The sequence below is a fragment of the Tachysurus fulvidraco genome, chromosome 1 (assembly GCF_022655615.1).
Source record: "Tachysurus fulvidraco isolate hzauxx_2018 chromosome 1, HZAU_PFXX_2.0, whole genome shotgun sequence".
NCBI classification, from domain to species: domain Eukaryota; kingdom Metazoa; phylum Chordata; class Actinopteri; order Siluriformes; family Bagridae; genus Tachysurus; species Tachysurus fulvidraco.
The window spans coordinates 13,897,181-13,916,352 of record NC_062518.1 but is presented as its reverse complement, the minus strand read 5'-3'; the positions used below and the strand labels follow the sequence as shown (position 1 = coordinate 13,916,352).

The 19,172-nt window shown below is 38.8% G+C and overlaps 1 protein-coding gene across 3 annotated transcripts in view; it reads right to left on the bottom strand.

The window, feature by feature from the left end:
- Positions 1 to 19,172, bottom strand: part of cdkl5 (cyclin-dependent kinase-like 5) — a 40,695-nt gene that overhangs the window by 19,879 nt on the left and 1,644 nt on the right. For all 3 annotated transcript variants that reach the window (XM_027168542.2, XM_027168541.2, XM_027168544.2), the window contains exons 2-7: positions 16,845 to 17,070; positions 15,454 to 15,488; positions 5,615 to 5,660; positions 5,336 to 5,472; positions 2,461 to 2,581; positions 2,277 to 2,336 (exon numbers count right to left, since the gene is read on the bottom strand). In XM_027168542.2, the coding sequence (XP_027024343.2) occupies positions 2,277 to 2,336; positions 2,461 to 2,581; positions 5,336 to 5,472; positions 5,615 to 5,660; positions 15,454 to 15,488; positions 16,845 to 16,908 (463 nt within the window). In that variant the 5' untranslated portion in view covers positions 16,909 to 17,070. The remainder of the gene's footprint in view (positions 1 to 2,276; positions 2,337 to 2,460; positions 2,582 to 5,335; positions 5,473 to 5,614; positions 5,661 to 15,453; positions 15,489 to 16,844; positions 17,071 to 19,172) is intronic.

The following is a 19,172-nucleotide window of genomic DNA, read 5'->3' as shown; positions in this document are numbered from 1 at the left end:
CATCAGAATTTAATCCACTGATCCGTATTATTAAGAACGTACTCTTTAAAAAGCAGCGCTTCACTAACAACACGACACCACTTACTCCAGATGGTAAAACGTCTACACTCCTAACGTGGTGTGTCTTAAGTGTCTCTTAATGACTAACACCTGATGTTTGTATTGTTGTGTTTCTACACAGGACTGGGAACTGGGAAACTGGGAACTGACTAATTGTGAAAATATTAGAATAATACTTAATGAGGATCATGTATTTACAATTTTCTAACAGCAACAACAACAACAACAACAACAACAATAATAATAATAATAATAATAATAATAATAAACACCATCCATCCATCTTCTGTACCACTTATCATCAGCTGACACGGGGTCCACAGGGTCCTTCTTATAACACGTAAGATGGTTTGGTGTGCACAAACGCTTTGGCCATAGAGTTTGTTATTAAAAAGTAACTTATTGTGACTTCTGTTTTCATCAATCTCCCCACAACGAACCTCCCACGAGATCACGAGAAAAACCCCTGTCCTAGACCATGTGTGTTTTCTGTTTCGATGTTTCCAGCGAGTCTTTGTGTATGTGCATTTAGTCTACAGTCTGCGACAAAGAGTGTAAAGCAAAACAGAAGTTTAAAAAAGGAACCATATAATCAATAAAAAAACATATGATCAGTCTATTATGATAAGAAGAGACGAGATGGGTGGTGTGAATGAGACGGTAGAATATTCACACTTGATTAATCAAGCCGGGGCTAAAAATAAAAGTGCTTCAAAAGAAGTCTGCTGTGACTCATGTACATTCTCCATGGAACTCACTGAGCTGCCTAATCATATAATGCGTGACTTTTCACTTTTCAGGCAATTATCTTCATCTTCCAGCAGGTGGGGCATTATGGTCACGGCTAGAACCGACACACGCAGTACTCTCACACTTGTGAGCTTTTAAATATCAAATGATATCACGTCAACATATTCAAAGCATACAGTCTGTTGTCTTACTCATATCTATTATATTCGTGAGTTTGGTCTGTGCTAGTCATGAAAATGTAAGTCGTCTGTCCGAGTGCAAGTAGAATTTTTAAATACGTTAGCCTAATAGAATACTCAATAGTAAACGACAAAAGCCTTGTTGCAGCGTCAGTTGTTTTTTTTCCTGTAGGGTGAAGAAATGTGGGTTTGAGATCAAATAAAGTTCCACAACATAAAAACAACCCAGTTTGTATAAGACCACACAATTTTTCGGCAAGCAAAAATATTCATACACGCGCCTGACAGATGTTTCTCACTACTCAGGCGTGTCCTGTTTAAAAAATAAATAGCTCTGAACATCTCCTCTCAGTTTCACCTGTAACTGCGTTTGTTGTTAAACGTTATAAGCCGGCATGAAAATCTCTCTATCTTTTCAGCTGTCTATGGGAAGAAGAACAAGCCATTTTAAAGCTGTGAAAACACTGGGTATATCCAATACAACAATTCAGAATGTCCTGGATAAGAAAGAAAGCAAGAGCTGGGGTACTGAGCGACAGACACTGACGAGGTTGGGCCAATGAAAACAACAGCAGCTGAGGGCAAAAACATTGTGTAAGATCTGTGAAGGAAAAAACCCAGAAACAACAGACAGTGATATCACTAATAACCTCTACAAACGGCAGAGTGATGGTACCACAATCCATGGCTGCTTCTGGAACATTCTCACTAATCTTTAATGATGATCTAATTCAGTACGGTAGCAGCAGGATGACTTCAGAAGTCTGAAGTTAAATTTACAGAGAATTACATGCGATCTAACTGGGGAGAACATCAACAAACTTAATGAGGGGGGAAAAGTGGAAGACTGACCAAGTCAATCAGCAGACCTTAACCTAAGTGAGTAGAATTTCACCTCCTGAAGAGGAGACAGAAAGGAGATACCTCCTGAAGCAATCAAACTCTGTAAAAAGCCTGGAAAAACATCACAATGAGTCACAGGCTTTATGAAGTAACTGCAAGCAACCGAATATTAAAGAATGATTACTTTTATTTATTCATTGCCTTCAAAACTACATTGGTCCAATAATTTTGCTCACCTACAAATTGGGCCATCTGATACAAAGCTTTTTATAATTCGTATGTTGTTAAACACATCTGGAAGCAAATACCAGGAAAAATCTGGAATCTTCGACACATAGCCATCGTTTTGATCTCAAATCCCAGCTCAAATGTCTTTGGAGGAAAATAATTGTCCCATTTCTCAGGACATTCTAGATCGTTAGATATCTTCATCTTATCACTTACCAAAATCGCAGAGCTTGAGGATGTCATTGGAGCTGATGAGAAGATTTTCAGGCTTGATGTCTGAGAAGGAACACAGAGAAACCTTCCACTCCCCATCAAATGTAAAGATTTAAGAAATACAGGAATCACATTAGCCCAGAATAAGAGAAATCAGTATTTTCCAAAGCCTTCAGGTTGCTTTTACCTCGGTGTACAATCTCATTCTTATGGCACCAGTGGATCGCTTTAATCAGCTGATAAATGTAGTTGCGTACTTTATCAGGTGGAGCGCCATTGGGCATTTCCTCCAGAAGCTCCAGCATGTTCTACAGAGTGATAGAACAAAATAATCAATAAAGCTTACATTCTGACTTTAGGGCTTTTCACACTGCACTTAAACCCGGATTATCATTCTATATGCTATTATTTAGATTAAATAAATGATGAAACCGCTAAATTGTCCAAATTAACTGAGTGTGTTAAAGAGATAAAAGATTGGATGAACTGTAATTTTCTGTTGTAAACACCGATAAAACAGAAATACTACTTATCGGTCCAAAAACCAGTACACAGAAACTCTCACACTTCAACTTCCATTTAGAGGGATGTTCCGTCACTAATAGCTCGACAGTACAAGAAAGTATGATCATATAACCCCAATTTTATCATCTCTACATTGGCTACCTGTTAGAATTGATTACAAACTGCTGCTACTTAATGGTTTAGCTCCCATGTATCTAACGAGTCTTCTAACACCTTACAATAGTTCCCAGGATATCAAAATCTACTAAAGGCGGTAGAGCGTTTTTATATTTAGCTCCCAAACTTTGGAATAGTCTTCCTGATAGTGTTCGGGGCTCAGACACACTTTCCCAGTTTAAATGTAGATTAAAACTTATTTCTTAAGTCAGGTGTACACATAATACATCCCATAATATTGTGCTCTAATACATCAGACCAATTGCACATTATCATCTATTGCTTGCTAATATTATGAACAGAAGCTATGTTAATTCCTCTCCACTACTTCTCTCTTTCTACCCATCCCGAGGCATCCAGAAATTGTACCAGCTCTGATTGTCTTCTGTGCCATGAAGATTTTGGACCCCCATGGAGAAGAGGCTGACTCTATGAGGAACCTGCGAGGCATTTAGAGATCTACCAGCTCCAGTTGGACTCTGCTATACTGAAGGGGAGATGCCAACACCATGTGGTCTTTGAGGACAACAATCTCCACTTCAATACAACATTTTCTGACTGTATATTTATAATAACACTCTTCAGTGTCACCCATATGAGGATGGGTTCCCCTTTGAGTCTGGTTCCTCTCAAGGTTCCTTCCTTTACCATCTAAGGGAGTCTTTCCTTGCCAAGGCTGCCTGAGTCACCTCAGACATGCTCATTGTGGATAAATACAAACACATTTAAAAATATCTAATAATAATCTTGAATTTTGTATTATATTAATCTTTATATTATTCTTTATAATAACCTTTTGTTCTATGTTTATGATCTGTAAAGCTGCTTTGAGACGATGCCAATTGTAAAAAGCGCTATCCAAATAAACTTGAACTGAAATTTGAATTGGAATTTAAAATATCAGTGTGCTGTTTGTATCCCTTCATGATTAGTGACAGCATAAATATACAAATAAAAAGGTTTAGCCAGGTTTTAGGACAGAACAGTGTAAAACATCAGATTAGATGTACAGTAGCTGGAACTAATTGTTAACCCCAGATAAACTATGAGCAGTGAGAATCATCGAAGATAAGCCAGGACTCAATTTGATTCAATTTATTTGTATAGTGCATTTAACGAATGACATTGTCGCAAAGAAGTTTTACAGAAGTCTAGAAACAGAATAAAAATTGATCTCTATTTCGAGGAAAAACTCCCTGAGATGATGTGAGCAAGAAACTTTGAGAGGAACCAGGCTCAGAAAGGAACCTCATTGGCATTTGGATGATAATAGACAGTAAATAATGTAAAGGTAAATAATTTCCTGTCTACATAATGGAGCTCAAGGTTCCCTTTATTTTGGGTTTAGTGTGACCCAGGAGAACTAGTACATGTGTGAAAATCATTTTCTAAGATTTCTGAATGTAGATGACTTCTCTTCAGCAATGAAAAAATATAAAACATAACAATAAATATTTCCTTCACATCCTGCAACCACAGATGATTTAAGCTCCACCCACTTGCCACATTTCTGAGATATCCAGATTTATATTTGTATTCTTCAATCAGAAATTATGGATTAATTTTCTATAGAAGCAGCTCTTACAGTCGAGCCAGTTTGTATAATTTATCTTATGGTTTCCATGGTAACAGCTCGATTCAGAGGCATGATTGGGATGTTTTTACATAAGCTTTGACTGATAATATATTAAATGATGTGAGATGCTTATCTCACATTTTTTTAAAGAAGTATCCGGTGTTTGTAGCAGTCAGAAAAGGTTTAGAAATGCTGAAGTCTTTACAAAATTTCATATTATGGAGTCGACCAGCAAAAAGTATAGGAAAGACGCACAAGCAATCTTCCGTTCGTTCCAAGAGGTGAGAACAAACATGGGTGTCGACAGAAAGCAGATGCGTTCCTGAACAGATTATATCATCACAGAACCAGCCAGACTTATCAGAGTTACTGTTTTCCTCCCACCACAGCTGATAAAACATGCCCGTGCTTTTTACACATTTAAATAAGTCAGAAAAAAAACCCTCTGTATCTCTCTCGGGCATGCTGAAAGCGGTGGATGGATGCTTAAAAGTTTTAGAGCTGACAATAACTGCCAAAGCAAAGCATACTATAAATATGTGTTTATATTGCGTGCATGTCCTTAGCACGTATATGGTTATGTGCAATAACTCAGTGGTTAAGGTGTTGAACTACTGAAAGGAAGGTTATGAGTTCGAGTCCACAAATCTACCACTGCTGTGCCCCTAAACAAGGCCCTTAACCCTTGATTGCTCAGTTACCACCTGGTGTGTGATCATCTTAAACACATCAAGTACCAGAAAGCCCTTAGAGATAACACACACACACACACACACAAAAGTAAACCGAGAGATTTTGCTCCCACCTTCTCCACATATTCAAACACCAGGTAGAGTTTCCCTCTGCGCCGGAACGCCTCCTTCAGCTCCACGATGTTCTCCTGCTTCAGTGTGCGGAGCATTTTCAGCTCCCGCAGCGTCGTCTCCTTTACCTCTTCATTCTCTGCCAGACAGAGAAACACAGAGTTTCTGTCTGATCTATACAGATCATCAAAAACACACACATATACATACACACACATACTGTACATACACACGCACATGTACATACACACAAGCAACACAAATATGTGGTAATGCTTTACCTTCACTGTCCTTAAACTTCTTTATGGCAACAAGCTCTTTTGTCTCCTACAAAACACACACACACACACACACACACACACACACACACACACACACACACACACACACACACACACACACACCACAGTTAGTGCACTAACCTAACTTTAGGTTAATCTTCTAAAATTTAAATGAAGGAAAGATTTCCTGTAAACCACGTTCAGACTCAGTTATTATCTAAACTGGCTAATAAGGATCTGTTCTTTCACGCTGCACGTCTTTGGATGAAATTCAATTGAGCTGTCAGAGAAACCTCTTGTCATAAAACATCCCAATAATTAAGATTAGGCTTCAAAATGGCAAGGTGCATAGAGGAATAAGCTAAGCCTTTGTGTGCAGATCATAACAGATTATAGTTATTACTACACATATTCTTAATTAGTCTTAGAATCATTGTATAATCATCTGCTAGAACTGATGAGAGGGTGGTGGGATAGCGGCTTCTGCTATTAGTTCTCTTTCTCAGTCCTATGCCATTGCTAATAGCACTCCTGTTAGCAATAGCGGCTGAAGCTCAAATTATTTATAAACAATATAATTTTATTGTGTGGCTTCCGAGTTAGCGTGTTTGCATTTCCTATTCCTGCCTCTGTGACAATTAATGAAGGAAATATTCGTTAAATAAATAAAATGTTAGCCAACTGGGGCTGTAAGGTAAGTTAAATGCTATTGGCTGTTTTAAAAATGGGTGGAGACTTTTGATATGTCCCGCCCTTTCTGTGGGGTTATATAGGCTGGGCTGGTAAGAAATCAGCCGCAGCTTCTACTTCAGAGGTGACAGCAAATAAGATAAAAGGGGAAAAAATATAACCATATTTTTGTGTGTTCTAGAGAAATCTTCTGATCAACTATTCTAACGATCAGCATCACAGCCCTCGGAGCTTGGAGTTCTCGACCATCCCTTACTTCAAAAATCATCCCATCAGGGACACTCAAACCAAAGAGGATTTCTCTTTACTGAAAGTTCTCTCGTCTGCTTGAAGATAAAATGCTGTTGTTGGAAAGAGCTGTGCGATTCTGGATAAACAGATACTCAGATAAACAGATGGATTGAGCAGCTTTACTAATCAAGGATACAAGGGTCTATGACCATTTTGTAATGTAACACAATGCAAAACAAGGACTGTAGCCTAGTCCTTCTCGTTTAGTTGATCGGTAAAAAGAGTATAAGCAAAATCAGGAAAGATTGAGTTTTACTTTAGAAACTGTCGAAGTTATCTGCGGCGGTAAACTACAAAACTAGCCATATGAATTTTCTCTAAAAAGCTGAACTAATTTCTGGGCTATGGAGGAAGGTGGCGTGCTGATCTAGAAAATAAATAAACACGTAATTAGTTGTAATTGTTCATGAGAGTATTAAGATAGTAATCCAATATTTATTTGTAGTTTTTACTCAGAACAGTAAACCTTTCACACTTTTTCTTGGTAAACGGTTCTATGTTCTCAACTTTACACCCAGTAACTTAACCATCGTTAATGTGGAACCGTGTCGTGTAACATTGCTACGGTACGACATGGCCACCCTGAAGTGTACTGTTTCTCTTAAGCCTCAAGCCACATGCAAATGTTCGCCTTAACCACAGATTAATGACAAGCGTTCCCCTCACCGCCTTCGCTCATCCTCATTATAAACATACTTCCAAAATGTCTAGTAGACTTAAGGATTAACCATTTACGCTTTTGTTTTTTTTTTCCCCTTCAGCTTCTCTGATGTCAGTGGGCATCTGTAGCCAGGGTTTTGGGGGGTCTTTGAAATTTGAGATGCTGCTTGTCGAAGGTGAAAGCAGATAGTCGTGAATGGAGAATTGGCTTCGAGCTCGGAGAAAATGGATTTTCTCTGCTTAGATCAACATATCTAATGACGCTGCTCGATGCGGAGATGAAAAACAAAACACTTTTTAAAGTATACGAACGGCTGTGTTTCAGAGGCATCAAAGTGCGCTTGGTTTTATGTTTGCAAATTTGATGCACCTCAGCAGCCTTCTGCTTAACAGGCTGATAGAGAGAGAGAGAGAGAGAGAGAGAGAGAGAGAGAGAGAGAGAGAGAGAGAGAGAGAGAGAGAGAGAGAGAGAGAGAGAGAGAAAGAGCAAATCAGTTCGTTTTGGCCTTAAGTTACACATTCTTGGAAATCAGAAGCAGTATTGATTCAAGACGGAGGTGAAGTCTGTCATGCTCACTTAGCGAAGTGTCACTGTACAGTTAGGCTCAGTGATTATATAGCAATGTGATAGAAAACAAATTCCTAAACATTTTTTTTGGTTACACATTAAACATGTTATTTTATTTTATTAAACCATAATTTAAATAGTACATTTCTGACCCTGAGTTCTGTCACTGTGTTTTGTCTTGTGGTTTCTCTCACTGTTCATAAGAGAACTGTACTTGACCGTTATAGTTACATGCATCAGTCAAGCTTCGAGCTGTTTCCAAATGTGGACCCCAAACAGAAAATGGCTATGACATGCACAAACAGAGGTATTTAGCATAAATGTCTTTCAAACGCTCTCTGCTTCATCGCTGAGGCTTTACAATATACAGCTAGGTGCTTCTCTGCCTGAAACCATAACTGACCCCTTTTGTCGCTTTCTGAATCCCAAACACTTGAACCATATGTGGAAGAGGCTCTTAAGCTGGGTTTCATTATGCTGCACATAGAAGAAAGAGAAAGGGTTAGGCTGCTACACTAATTAGAACTGAAAGCTGTCTCTTTTTAATATTTTGTTCCAAATGCACTGGACAAGAGATAAAATTCATTTAGATGAAAAAAATAAGACCTAATGGGTTTTTTTTTTAGCTGGAAAATCTAAGTGGCATGGTCAGGATTTATTAATTGCAAGTGAGCATTATGCACATATGCTAACTAACCAACAAGTTCTTCATCACAAGATAATAATAATATTGAGGAGTACGGAGTAAAACGCTTGGGGGCATGCTGTTATAAGAAAGGAATCAATGTTTGGATTGAATGATACTACGTCTCTTATGTGACAGCCGTCTTCTTAAACCTCTGCCAGTAAAGACACTTGTGTAATGACTTTCTGTGGTAGCTGCACGGCAATCAAATAGGGCTTTGGCTGAATACACCTTGTGATGACATCTTGGAAAAATTGCAAAATCCTTGAGAGACTATTATTATTGTTACACAACTCGATCCCTGAACCATGCACCATATAGATATACCTGGTCAGAACAGTTATATAGATTATATACAGTATAACATCTGTGCTGTCAATGCGATGTCAGAAATCAAGAACAAAAGTCACTCATATTGAGCGACAGTCAAATATGAAGTAATCTGCAGGCTGAATATATGGCCAAAGCTAAGTGGTGGTCAATTCTATGCATGAAAATTTTAACTCAAAGGAGACACTGGACATAGTTTGGTATACACTACAGAGTTTGCCTAATGGTGCCAATACTTCTGGTACTGTATATACACTCAAGGCTTCTGGACATATCAGGTCGTGACACTGCCTATGCTAAATAATGTCCATCAAATTTTCTTGCTCTGGTGAGTGAACAGTGAACAGTTTTGCCAGTTTCTCCCTAATTGACTCTCAATTTGGACTCAAGCATCAAGCTCTACTCTAGTCCTAGTTCTAGCTTGATGGTTGGCCTAGTGAAACTCATCCATGTGCATAAGAGAAGAATAACAGGGGGCCTGACATCCTTAGTTGGTGCTTACAGTATACAGTCACCACTTTAAAAGGAACACCAGCACAATGCAAACATCAGAGTTACAGAAACCCTTGGGATCTTTAGAGTTTACATAGACAGGGCAAAAAAAACTTGTGAGCAGAAGGTCAGTCAGCTGAAACACCTTGTTGATGAGAGATCTCTGAGTAGAATGATCTGAGCTGTCAGGAATTCTACACTAACCACTCTTTAAAACCATGGAGAGCAGAAAAGGATCCCAGAATATATTAAACCTTAAGGTGGATCAGCTACAAAAGCAGAATACACTTCTGCTCACAGATTTGTGGCATAGTAAGGACTAAAACAGAAACAGCACAATGTAACATGCAAATCATGCAGATACAGGTCGAGAGCTTCAGTTAATGTACACTTCGACCTTCAGAATCGAGTAACTTTGTGGCAACGGTCTTGCAACCTGTAGCTGAAAGTGGTCAGGAATAGCATCATTGTGTCCAGCTGCTTTTAATCTGCAACCCATGTAGTGGAATCTCATCCACTTCACTGGTTTGATGTAGTCTGAAATGCTTTTCATCTCACCACTGCTGCACAGAAGCCTTATTCGAGTTAGCTCTTGTCAAAATAAACCAGGTCACATCTCCCCACATGCTCCATGTGAACATTTTAAGCGATCGGGTACACCTGCCTATTTAAGCAGTTGTTTAAAGTGGTTATGTACAGTTAATTGACACACTTCTTTCAGTTCATGGGTGACACTGATCCAAAGATAAAACACAGATTTTTCAGACAGTGTAAAGTAGTTATGCATTTTAATTTGATTTCATTAAAACCTGCTTTGGAGACTACACAGCCGGTCTGGCAAAAGCAACAGATAATCCATTGACATTTCGCTTTGCTTTAGTATTCTACTATTAAATGCAGTGTTTGAAGCCTTGAGGATGTTGTGGTACTAGTAGTCCAAGGGACTAAAGACTAAAGAGATCGAGAGTTGCACCAATGATAGAGATATCATGCTAACATATACTGTATAGACAGCAATTGTGAGAACACAATCTGAGTGAATATAACGCTGATGCATATATTATTCTTTGTTAAATGTGCATCAACACTCCTATTAATAGAGCAGCCGTGCTTTTATATATATGTATATAGGCTCAGGATCAAATCCATTGCTTTGACAGTTGCATGACATGGCTGATTTACTCAAAACTGCAGGGTGCTGCCTTAGACTGATGTGAAGAACACTCGATGAGCAATCATCTGTCATCTGACTTGCAATATGATTTCTTGCTGTGAGATGCTTCACAAAAATAAATAAATAAATAAATAAATACATAAATAAATAAATAAATAAATAAAAACAAAAAAAAAATCACCAGCATTTGACATCAGAACGGTAAACTGGAATTGAATTTGTCCATATAAATGTGTTAAGACGTGGCAATTACATGCACCATACAGTACATAGTGTTTTTAAAAATCATTTTATCCAATGATTAGTCATTCAATGCATAAAAGACAGCAACCTATACAGTAACCTTCAATCTTCTAACATGGACAATTTCTCATCCAACTTATCAGCATTTATATATTGCATTATTATGATCTTATACTGTAGAAGCCAGCAAATAATTATATGTCTCTCAATCTTAAACACCAGCATTGATAGCGCTGCATTGCACATCTCAGTATTATTTTCTTGAGCTTTGCCATTGCAACATGTCTCAGCATAGCCAGCGTTCCCACTCAAGGTGACCTACTTAATGCTAACACACACGCACACACACTCTTAGCCAACATTCTCTGTGCCGTCTTCAATTCAATAAAATAAATAAATAAATAAAAAACAATAAAAAAAAAAACAATTAAAAATACTAATAAAATAACAGCTCTTGAGCACCAAGGATTTTCATTTCACACACAGTTCATTTTACACAGAACCCCAGGCAGCACTATACAGACTTGTACAGCCTGCTTTAGGAGAGCCTGAGAAGCACATTACAGTAGATCAATACACCAAACAGTGGAGTTATAATCAAAGGTGTAGTCTTTCTAATTCTATTTTCCCATAAATATTAAAAAACATATCATTTGAACATAAGTAAGAGCACTTTCCGTTCTTAGAGCTATCCAGCAGAACTTAATGTTTGAAATCAAAGTGTTTCTGTCTTTAAGGAAAGAAAAAAAAAACGTGTTAGGCCGTTCGACATGCCTGCTTTTTCCTGAACAATGAACAACGGAAGGAACAATTTTGGGAAGCACTTTTGCAATTCCAATGAGAAATGAATGAAAGGCAATTTAGAAACAAATAAGTAAGCCAGGATGACACATGGCAGCTAGTGACTCATTTAACACACCAACTAAGAATTGTGAGAACTTGCAGGGCAGTTTTGCAGCATTGCAAACAACAGGCTTTTGCACAAGCCTCCTACAAATCATGTTCTTTGTTAGTATACACAGCAGTGGAGCTTTTGGCAATGCTTCAGCACTTCCTCACTGGTGAAACTCCACAGTAACCAAAACTCAGGATTAAACCAGAGACCCTTTAGCTGTGCAGCAGCAAAACTACCGACTACACCACCAAACCAGCACCAATAAACGATATGCAATTATGTTAAGTCCTCCCTTAGTGTCTTTATTAGGGTATAGAGGTAAAAAGCATGGAGGCCAACATGTATGATTAGATCAAAAGACAGAGATCAACCGACAATCGGTGTCAAATGCTCCCCCAGTAACTTGATCCCTAGTTATGTGTCAGACCATCCCCAGACAGCTGCTTGAGGCAGTGTGAAACACCTGCATACCACATTATATCTGTGTGCATGTAACATGATGCAGAATTTCAAAAGCATTTGCTACTAACTGAATTTCATCCCTCCTAACTGCCAGGAGTCTAAAGAAATTCCTATGGCAACACCTTGGAACTGTCCAGCAAGCTGCTCATAGATGTCACCCACCTTCATACTAATGAGAGGGACAATGTTAGTTTTTAAACTAGAGAAGGACATGGTGACATGCAGGTAAGATCAGTAAAGCCTCCCTTAAATAGCACACCTGTAAATAAGGCCTATGAGGAGTGTATACATCACACTATGCATGCCATATAAGCTCATAAGGAGAGCTTAGGGATTCCAATAAAAATATTTCCCACATTTGGCCTTTAGAAAGCGAGTAAGAGACCCTAGTGCATCCTGAGATGCCAACCACTGTGATATGGTACTCCACTGGAGTAGGTGGAGGCATTTAGTGCTTAGTGCTTTAGTCTATCAAAAAACCAACAATTACCAAAAGCCTGTGTGATAAGAGGCTGTGAGTTTAGAAGATATTTGGGAATTTCCAGGTCAAAGCTCTTAGTTGGTGATTATGCCTTAAACACGAAGCCAGACCAGACAAAGGTGTCACTGTTGATATTTCTGTTTACTTGAGACAGAATATTTGCTTGCAGTTGCCTACAGGGTGTTCCATCGACTAGTAAAAGCAGCAGTTGGAACCAAGCACCTCGTGTTGTGGACACCTACGAGACTCAATGGCTAGCTGGTGAGTCATGTAGAACTTTGAGGTGTATAGGAAAGTACCGAAGGTACTTCATGCCTCAAGGCATCCTGTCCCAGTGGGATTTCCAGCTGCACCCACAATGTAAATCACAATCAGCACCCTCCCACTTGTCCAGCTGTGCTTCTCCAAATCCTTGCCACATCTGGGCTACTATATTTGGCCGCAGATACCACTCCAATGGATTTACATGTCCTCTTGATAGTGTGTCTGTTGCAGCTCTGTACAGCCCAGATGAGGGAGGCCAGTCATGGATGCGCCAACCTGTGGAAACTTTGTGCCAGACAGAGACACAGCTGCATTGTCTAATGGGACCAGCATGTGGCTAAGAACCTGTAAAAAGAACTTAAACGCCAAATGGACCATCACACTTCCAGTTGGTTGATGTGATCTGATAGCACCAGTCTGTAAGGAAGATGTCTGTGTGATTATCACTCTTTGAATGAGTGGTGCTTCCAACAGGATTTGTCTGTCCTGTGATTGGGCCCTCTTAATGAGAAAACCATCATACAATTAATGGTTGTGAAATGCAGTTTGCAGTTAGTTCACACAGCATGTCAAGCAAAATTAAGATGTTAGCTACTGTAGACTTCCACCCAATCATTTTCTCTAGCTTTTATCCTACACAGGGAGCCTGGAACCTTTCCCAGGAGAATCAGGGCACAAGGTAAAAGACACCCTGGACAAAGAGCCAACCCATCACAGGACACACAATAGTGCACACACACTCACATACCCATACCCACACTATTTCTTCGTACTAAGAGACTAAACCAGAGTACCAGGAGGAAACCTCCAAAGGACAAGAAGAACATGCAGATGCAGGGCAGAGGTATGAAATAAACCCCAACAATGGAAGAGTCAAGCAAGCATGCTAAACTTTAGCCACCAGTAAATTAAAAAAATTCATGGTTTATTGAGACACAGAACAACACAGCAAAAACTAAAGACATATGACTGTCAAGGACTCTGATGACTGACTTGAGCCTAGCCTAGGGTTAAGAATGAGATAAAGTTATATCCATTCTTCTTTTTAGACGAGTTGATTAACCGTAGCTTTTATTTGCCCGGTGGCTGATACTTGATACATTTATTATTTACACCTCGAGTTTCATTACCAACGTAATTGTATTATTATACATTATTCAGGATGCTTATTACTATGCATATTGTACACGCTTGGCAGAAACAAACCTAAAGTACTTCAGATTATTTTTCTCCCAAACACAACCTTTCTCATCAAGCTTGTACATTTTTTTTCACTGTAGCATATTATACTGGATTGAAATGAATCTGCATTGAACGGCCTGTAATTAACGGCCAGTTGTATTTTTGAAGAAGATGAAAACTAATGAAGGCCCAGTGAGTAGAAGACCAGAAATATTCAATATCTTTAGTGGACAGAGTGGTGAAACCGCTAAAGGACCAATTATCAAAACCTGGCATTCTCTCTGAGGTCCCCAATGGGGTGGATGGTATATATGAGAAAATGGAGGCAGAGGAAGCTGTAAAATTGATTAGAAATATAATCTGACCAAATAGGAAGATAAATCACTTCATCAACAGATTGACAAAATTACGAAGTAGCATATAGCATACATAGTGAAAGGTAAAGTGGTATTTGCAATGAAGAAGCTTGACCACAAAGCATTTGTACTGTACAACAATCTCTGTTTCCTAGCAAATGCAGGCTTGCCCTCATAGCTGCTACAGCCTGGTTAAGGGTTTTAGCTAAATAGACTAATGTTACTATAAGAAGCGATCAGTATTGCCAAACTAAACCAGGAGAACCTGGTTTCTCTTAACAATAAGCCAAATTAAAGAGAATGTTTGCAAGACTTGCCCTCATTATACTGTACATGGCTGACACGGGCTCAGCTAGTTCAGTAGTTCAAAGTAGTGATCAGGGATTCGGCCATTTTAAGGTCTGCCTCTCTCGCTTGCAAAATCCTTTTAATACACACACACAAAAAAAAAAATCCCACAATGAACGCAAAAGCCAGGTAGCATAAACGCTTGCTGTTCCCTTTCTGGAAATGATGTCAAATGTTCTGAAGCCTCTCACCTTGAAAAAATGGTGGACAACATCTGGGCAGACATCTTTGTACATGCAAGTAGACTGTTATTTTTGGTGTAGCTTCTAACTCTGACTATCTTTTAATCTAAAGATCATTTATGGATATTAAGGTAATGAGCTTTTTGGAAAATCATGAGTTGTTTATGATGTCACCATATTAACCCCTGTTATTTATCTTGAAGCATGATATTTAGTTGTAATTATGAATTATTCAGTAACTACAGTCTTGTTTCAATCCATGGACAGCTCTAGGGAATTTAAAGGGTTAATCTGTTCTGAATGAGACCAAGTAGTCTTGCATAATAAAAATTCCCGTTGGCATACGCACATAGAAAGCAAACTGCCAGCTTAATGGAAATTCCTTCTGAATATTCCAAGCCATCCAGCAACAAGAGGTTATGGACATTGGGCAAAAAAAAAACAAAAAAAAAAACATTGGAATATTTTTTGAGGCATTTTGGTGCTCAGGAAATCTAGTAGTTAATCAAGTAGTTTAAATAAAAAATATGTCTTACCTTGTGCCTGCATTTTAGAACCACCCCATAGGCTCCTGTAGACACAAAAAAAAGTCACTAAAATTAAAACAGCTTGGCGGACATCTGGATGTAACACACCTCGACAGTCTCTTGTGAAACAATGCTCTACAGGTTTGTGTAAAAGTTCCTGGGAATGACGCTTCCTGAATGAAAGCCTAGACTTTCAATTCAGGTTTAAACTGTTTATGTGGTTTGGAGCTGGATTATCCCGTGTTTTCATCAACGATGCACCTCTGTATATTGCGGATGTTGCTTTCCACATATTCCATTTTGGTGTGTAATGTGGGACCAGGTCTCCTCTCACTACAACATATGATGATGTTCCAGTGCCATTGGATAACACCCTCAGACTGCGCAAAGCTTCTGAAAACAACATTTGAATCTATTTTACTTGTTATTTCGATACATGCTGATAGCCAGTAGGGTTAAACCTGGGCTTTATCTATTCCTGAAGAGAACATTAGGCTGGCTCTTTAGTTCTTTAGTTTGTCCAGCTCTCTCACCTCATATCAGACTCCAAAGCTTCAGCATTCATGCTAATACCACAATTAGTTAGCTCTCAGATAGCTAGTTAGCTGAGCTGGGCCTTTGCTGTGGCTATATCATGACTTTACGTATTGAAATTTGTGGTGCAGGTGAGCTTTACCACTTGTTATTCGTTATACTGTAGATTTATTGACACGGGGCTAATGCTGCTCAACAATCATGTCTAATGCATAGTTTCCAACCTTACTGGAATAACATGGAGGCCTTGATATTTTTTCTTTATGCAACTACCTATGCACTGTTGTTGTTGTTTTTTTTTATTCTATTAAATTCTACTGCTTATGTCATAGACAGTCAAAAAGCATTTGCCATGCTGTGTATTATAATGTATGCTATGTAATGTTTAAAAGTTTGCTAACATGGAACGTTTCCATGTGGATAAATTCATTTTTTGAATGAGCAAAAAAGGATGCTTTGTCTATCTTTTCTACAAGGTCCAAAATCCATAATATTAACAAATAAAATGTAGCTCCTGCATTGTGATTTACAGTCGGTTTAATACATGTACACATTAATACACAGATAGGAAAGTATTAAATTAGTTTATTTATGTTATGTTAACGCAACTGAAAGCTTTCTATGTCAGTAGCTTAAATAATAAATGACATTTCTTGAAATCTGGTTTCATATCAGATCCGGTCTCTATTTACACCTGCTAGCAAAACCACTGAAATCGACTGTTTACCTGAACATCTTAACATAAACTAAATTTATCGTGCTGTACATACAATAAGTCATTACTTGGGAATCAAAACACACCGCGAAAAAAACCTGGATTTCGTCAAATCTGCCCTTAAAGCTGTGACATGTGTTTCTGCACTCACCTTCTCCTACAATCCCAAGGACCTCAAATTTATTCATCACATCACCGATGAGGCGAATCTTCATCAAGTCAAAAGGCAGGGGTGGGAGTGTGTGTGTGTGTGTGTGTCCACAGCAAAAGAGTGGTCAGGACATGCAGCACCACACGGCACTCGAGCGAGTCATCAGAGCCAGAATGCTGTTTCCTTTGAGACCGGAAATTGATCCCATATTTCTAACACAAACTCACTGAAACAAACACACACACATATGACACAATCACACAAAAAAAGAAAAACACAAAAGGCCTGTTAGATGGAACCATCATCTCGTTCGTAAGCAAAGATATTTACTTAATACTAAAGCCTCCGTCAGGTGTTGATTATTTTTCTATAAGAACAGCTCGGAAAGTAGTTCCGGCTTTAAGGCAAATCACAGCTACGGATTCATGAGCTTGTTTGTAGCGACATATAGTACCGGGACGACTTGTCGATGGCAGCTCCCAGTAAATGAGTTACAGAACATGTTGTTGTTGATTTTCTATCAGGAAACGTTTGACCTTTGTATCAGTCAGTATATGTTTTAAGCGAACCTTCAGGATAGAGGACTTTGCAGGAACATGATTTATGGCAAAATATGAATTGAGGTTGAGATTTTCATGAAATGTTGCTGTAAATGATACGTTGTGTCGTTCTCTGATGAATAACGAGTAAAGATTTCCCCGTTTCAACACAAAACACTACTGGATTGACTGATTTTGGGTCCACCTAACAGGTGATCAATGGGGACCTGGTTTTCTTTAATTACTGCTAGAACTAAACCCTCCAGGTCATAGAGTAAAGGTGTAAAATCAGGGTCTAATGTTGTAAAGGGGGTACTTCAAGATGTAAAATCTGATGAATGATGCTAGTTTTAATTTAAAGATGTGTAGAATCTCAATTCTAATGACAATTCACTAGGTGCACTGTAACTAGCGGTGTGTAAAACTTCTCACAGTTCTGACATGTAAACATTATGTATTAAACATTAGGAATGTAGCCTACATTCATGATCCAGATGCACAGAGGTGCATAAATGTATTAAGATGAGAGCTCAAGCAGCAGAAATAACGAAGATAGGAAAGTATGTCTGGGATTTTCCCATCTAACTTCATCGTGTCTGCCATTTTTGGAATTCCAAACAATTTCAAATATTTTACCTTGAAAACTTAGTCTATATCTTGTAATAAATCTAAATTTATTTAATCCGCTCAGTGGTAAAATGTCTATGAGATTTTATTCTAAGTAGGCAAGCAGTTTTTGTGTAAGCTGATAATAGCTAATACTATAACTACTGTACATCTTACTAGAAGACAAGTATAGGTTTAATGACTACTTCAAAACTATGTTAATTAGCACATTTCCGTTCGACTCACACTAATGTACCAGACACACCATTATTTGGTATTACATTCATTCTTATCCTGTTAAGTAGCAGGCAGTTGTGTGAACAACAGCCAAAATGTGATGGATAGACAGACAGGTCAGGACTTCTCCAAAACTTTGGGTCTTGTTGGGTGTATGGGATGAGCTGGACAAACAAGTCTGATCCACAGCTCACCTTTTAGAGGTCTTGGGGAAACCTGGAGTTTATCCTAGGGGACATGGTTCGTCACAACTCGACACACCCATACACTTACACACTACAGACAATTTACAGATGCCAATCAGCCTGAAATGCATGTCTTTGGACCGGGGGATGAGACTTGGAGGAAACCTCCAATGCACAGGGAGAACATGCAAGCTCCTTGGACAGTGTGAACGCAGGAATAAAAGCCAAAACTCTGAAGGTTTTTCCTGGCCAGGGTCACAATGGATCCAGGAAATACTGTGTATAAAATGGGAATACACACCTAGCAGCCATTACACATACATCTAAGAGCTTGTTTTGGGGAGTTGGGATGAAACAGGAGGCCCCTGGAGGAAACCAATACACCAATCTCAGTACAGAACCAGGGACTCCCTGGAGCTGTTCTTATTTTAATTTGTGTAAGACTTTTAACAGCAGACACTGTCCCACAGTAGCTTTACAGACATCCGGATGTAGATTCAGATCTCTAAAGTGTAAACCAGGTATGGCTACAATTACAAACCTCTCCTTGACATGACCCGAGGAAGAATCCTTAAGATGAACCCGACTCCTACTCTTTTGGGTCACACCAGATAGCAGGATTATAAATCATGTGAGCATGTAAGCATGTGGAAAGGATGTTGAGTAAGAGAATGCTGTAAATGAGAGTCCTGGGACAGTCTTTATGATGACAGCAGAAACCACAATATCCTGAAGCATAAGATGAGACTGGGGTATGAGTG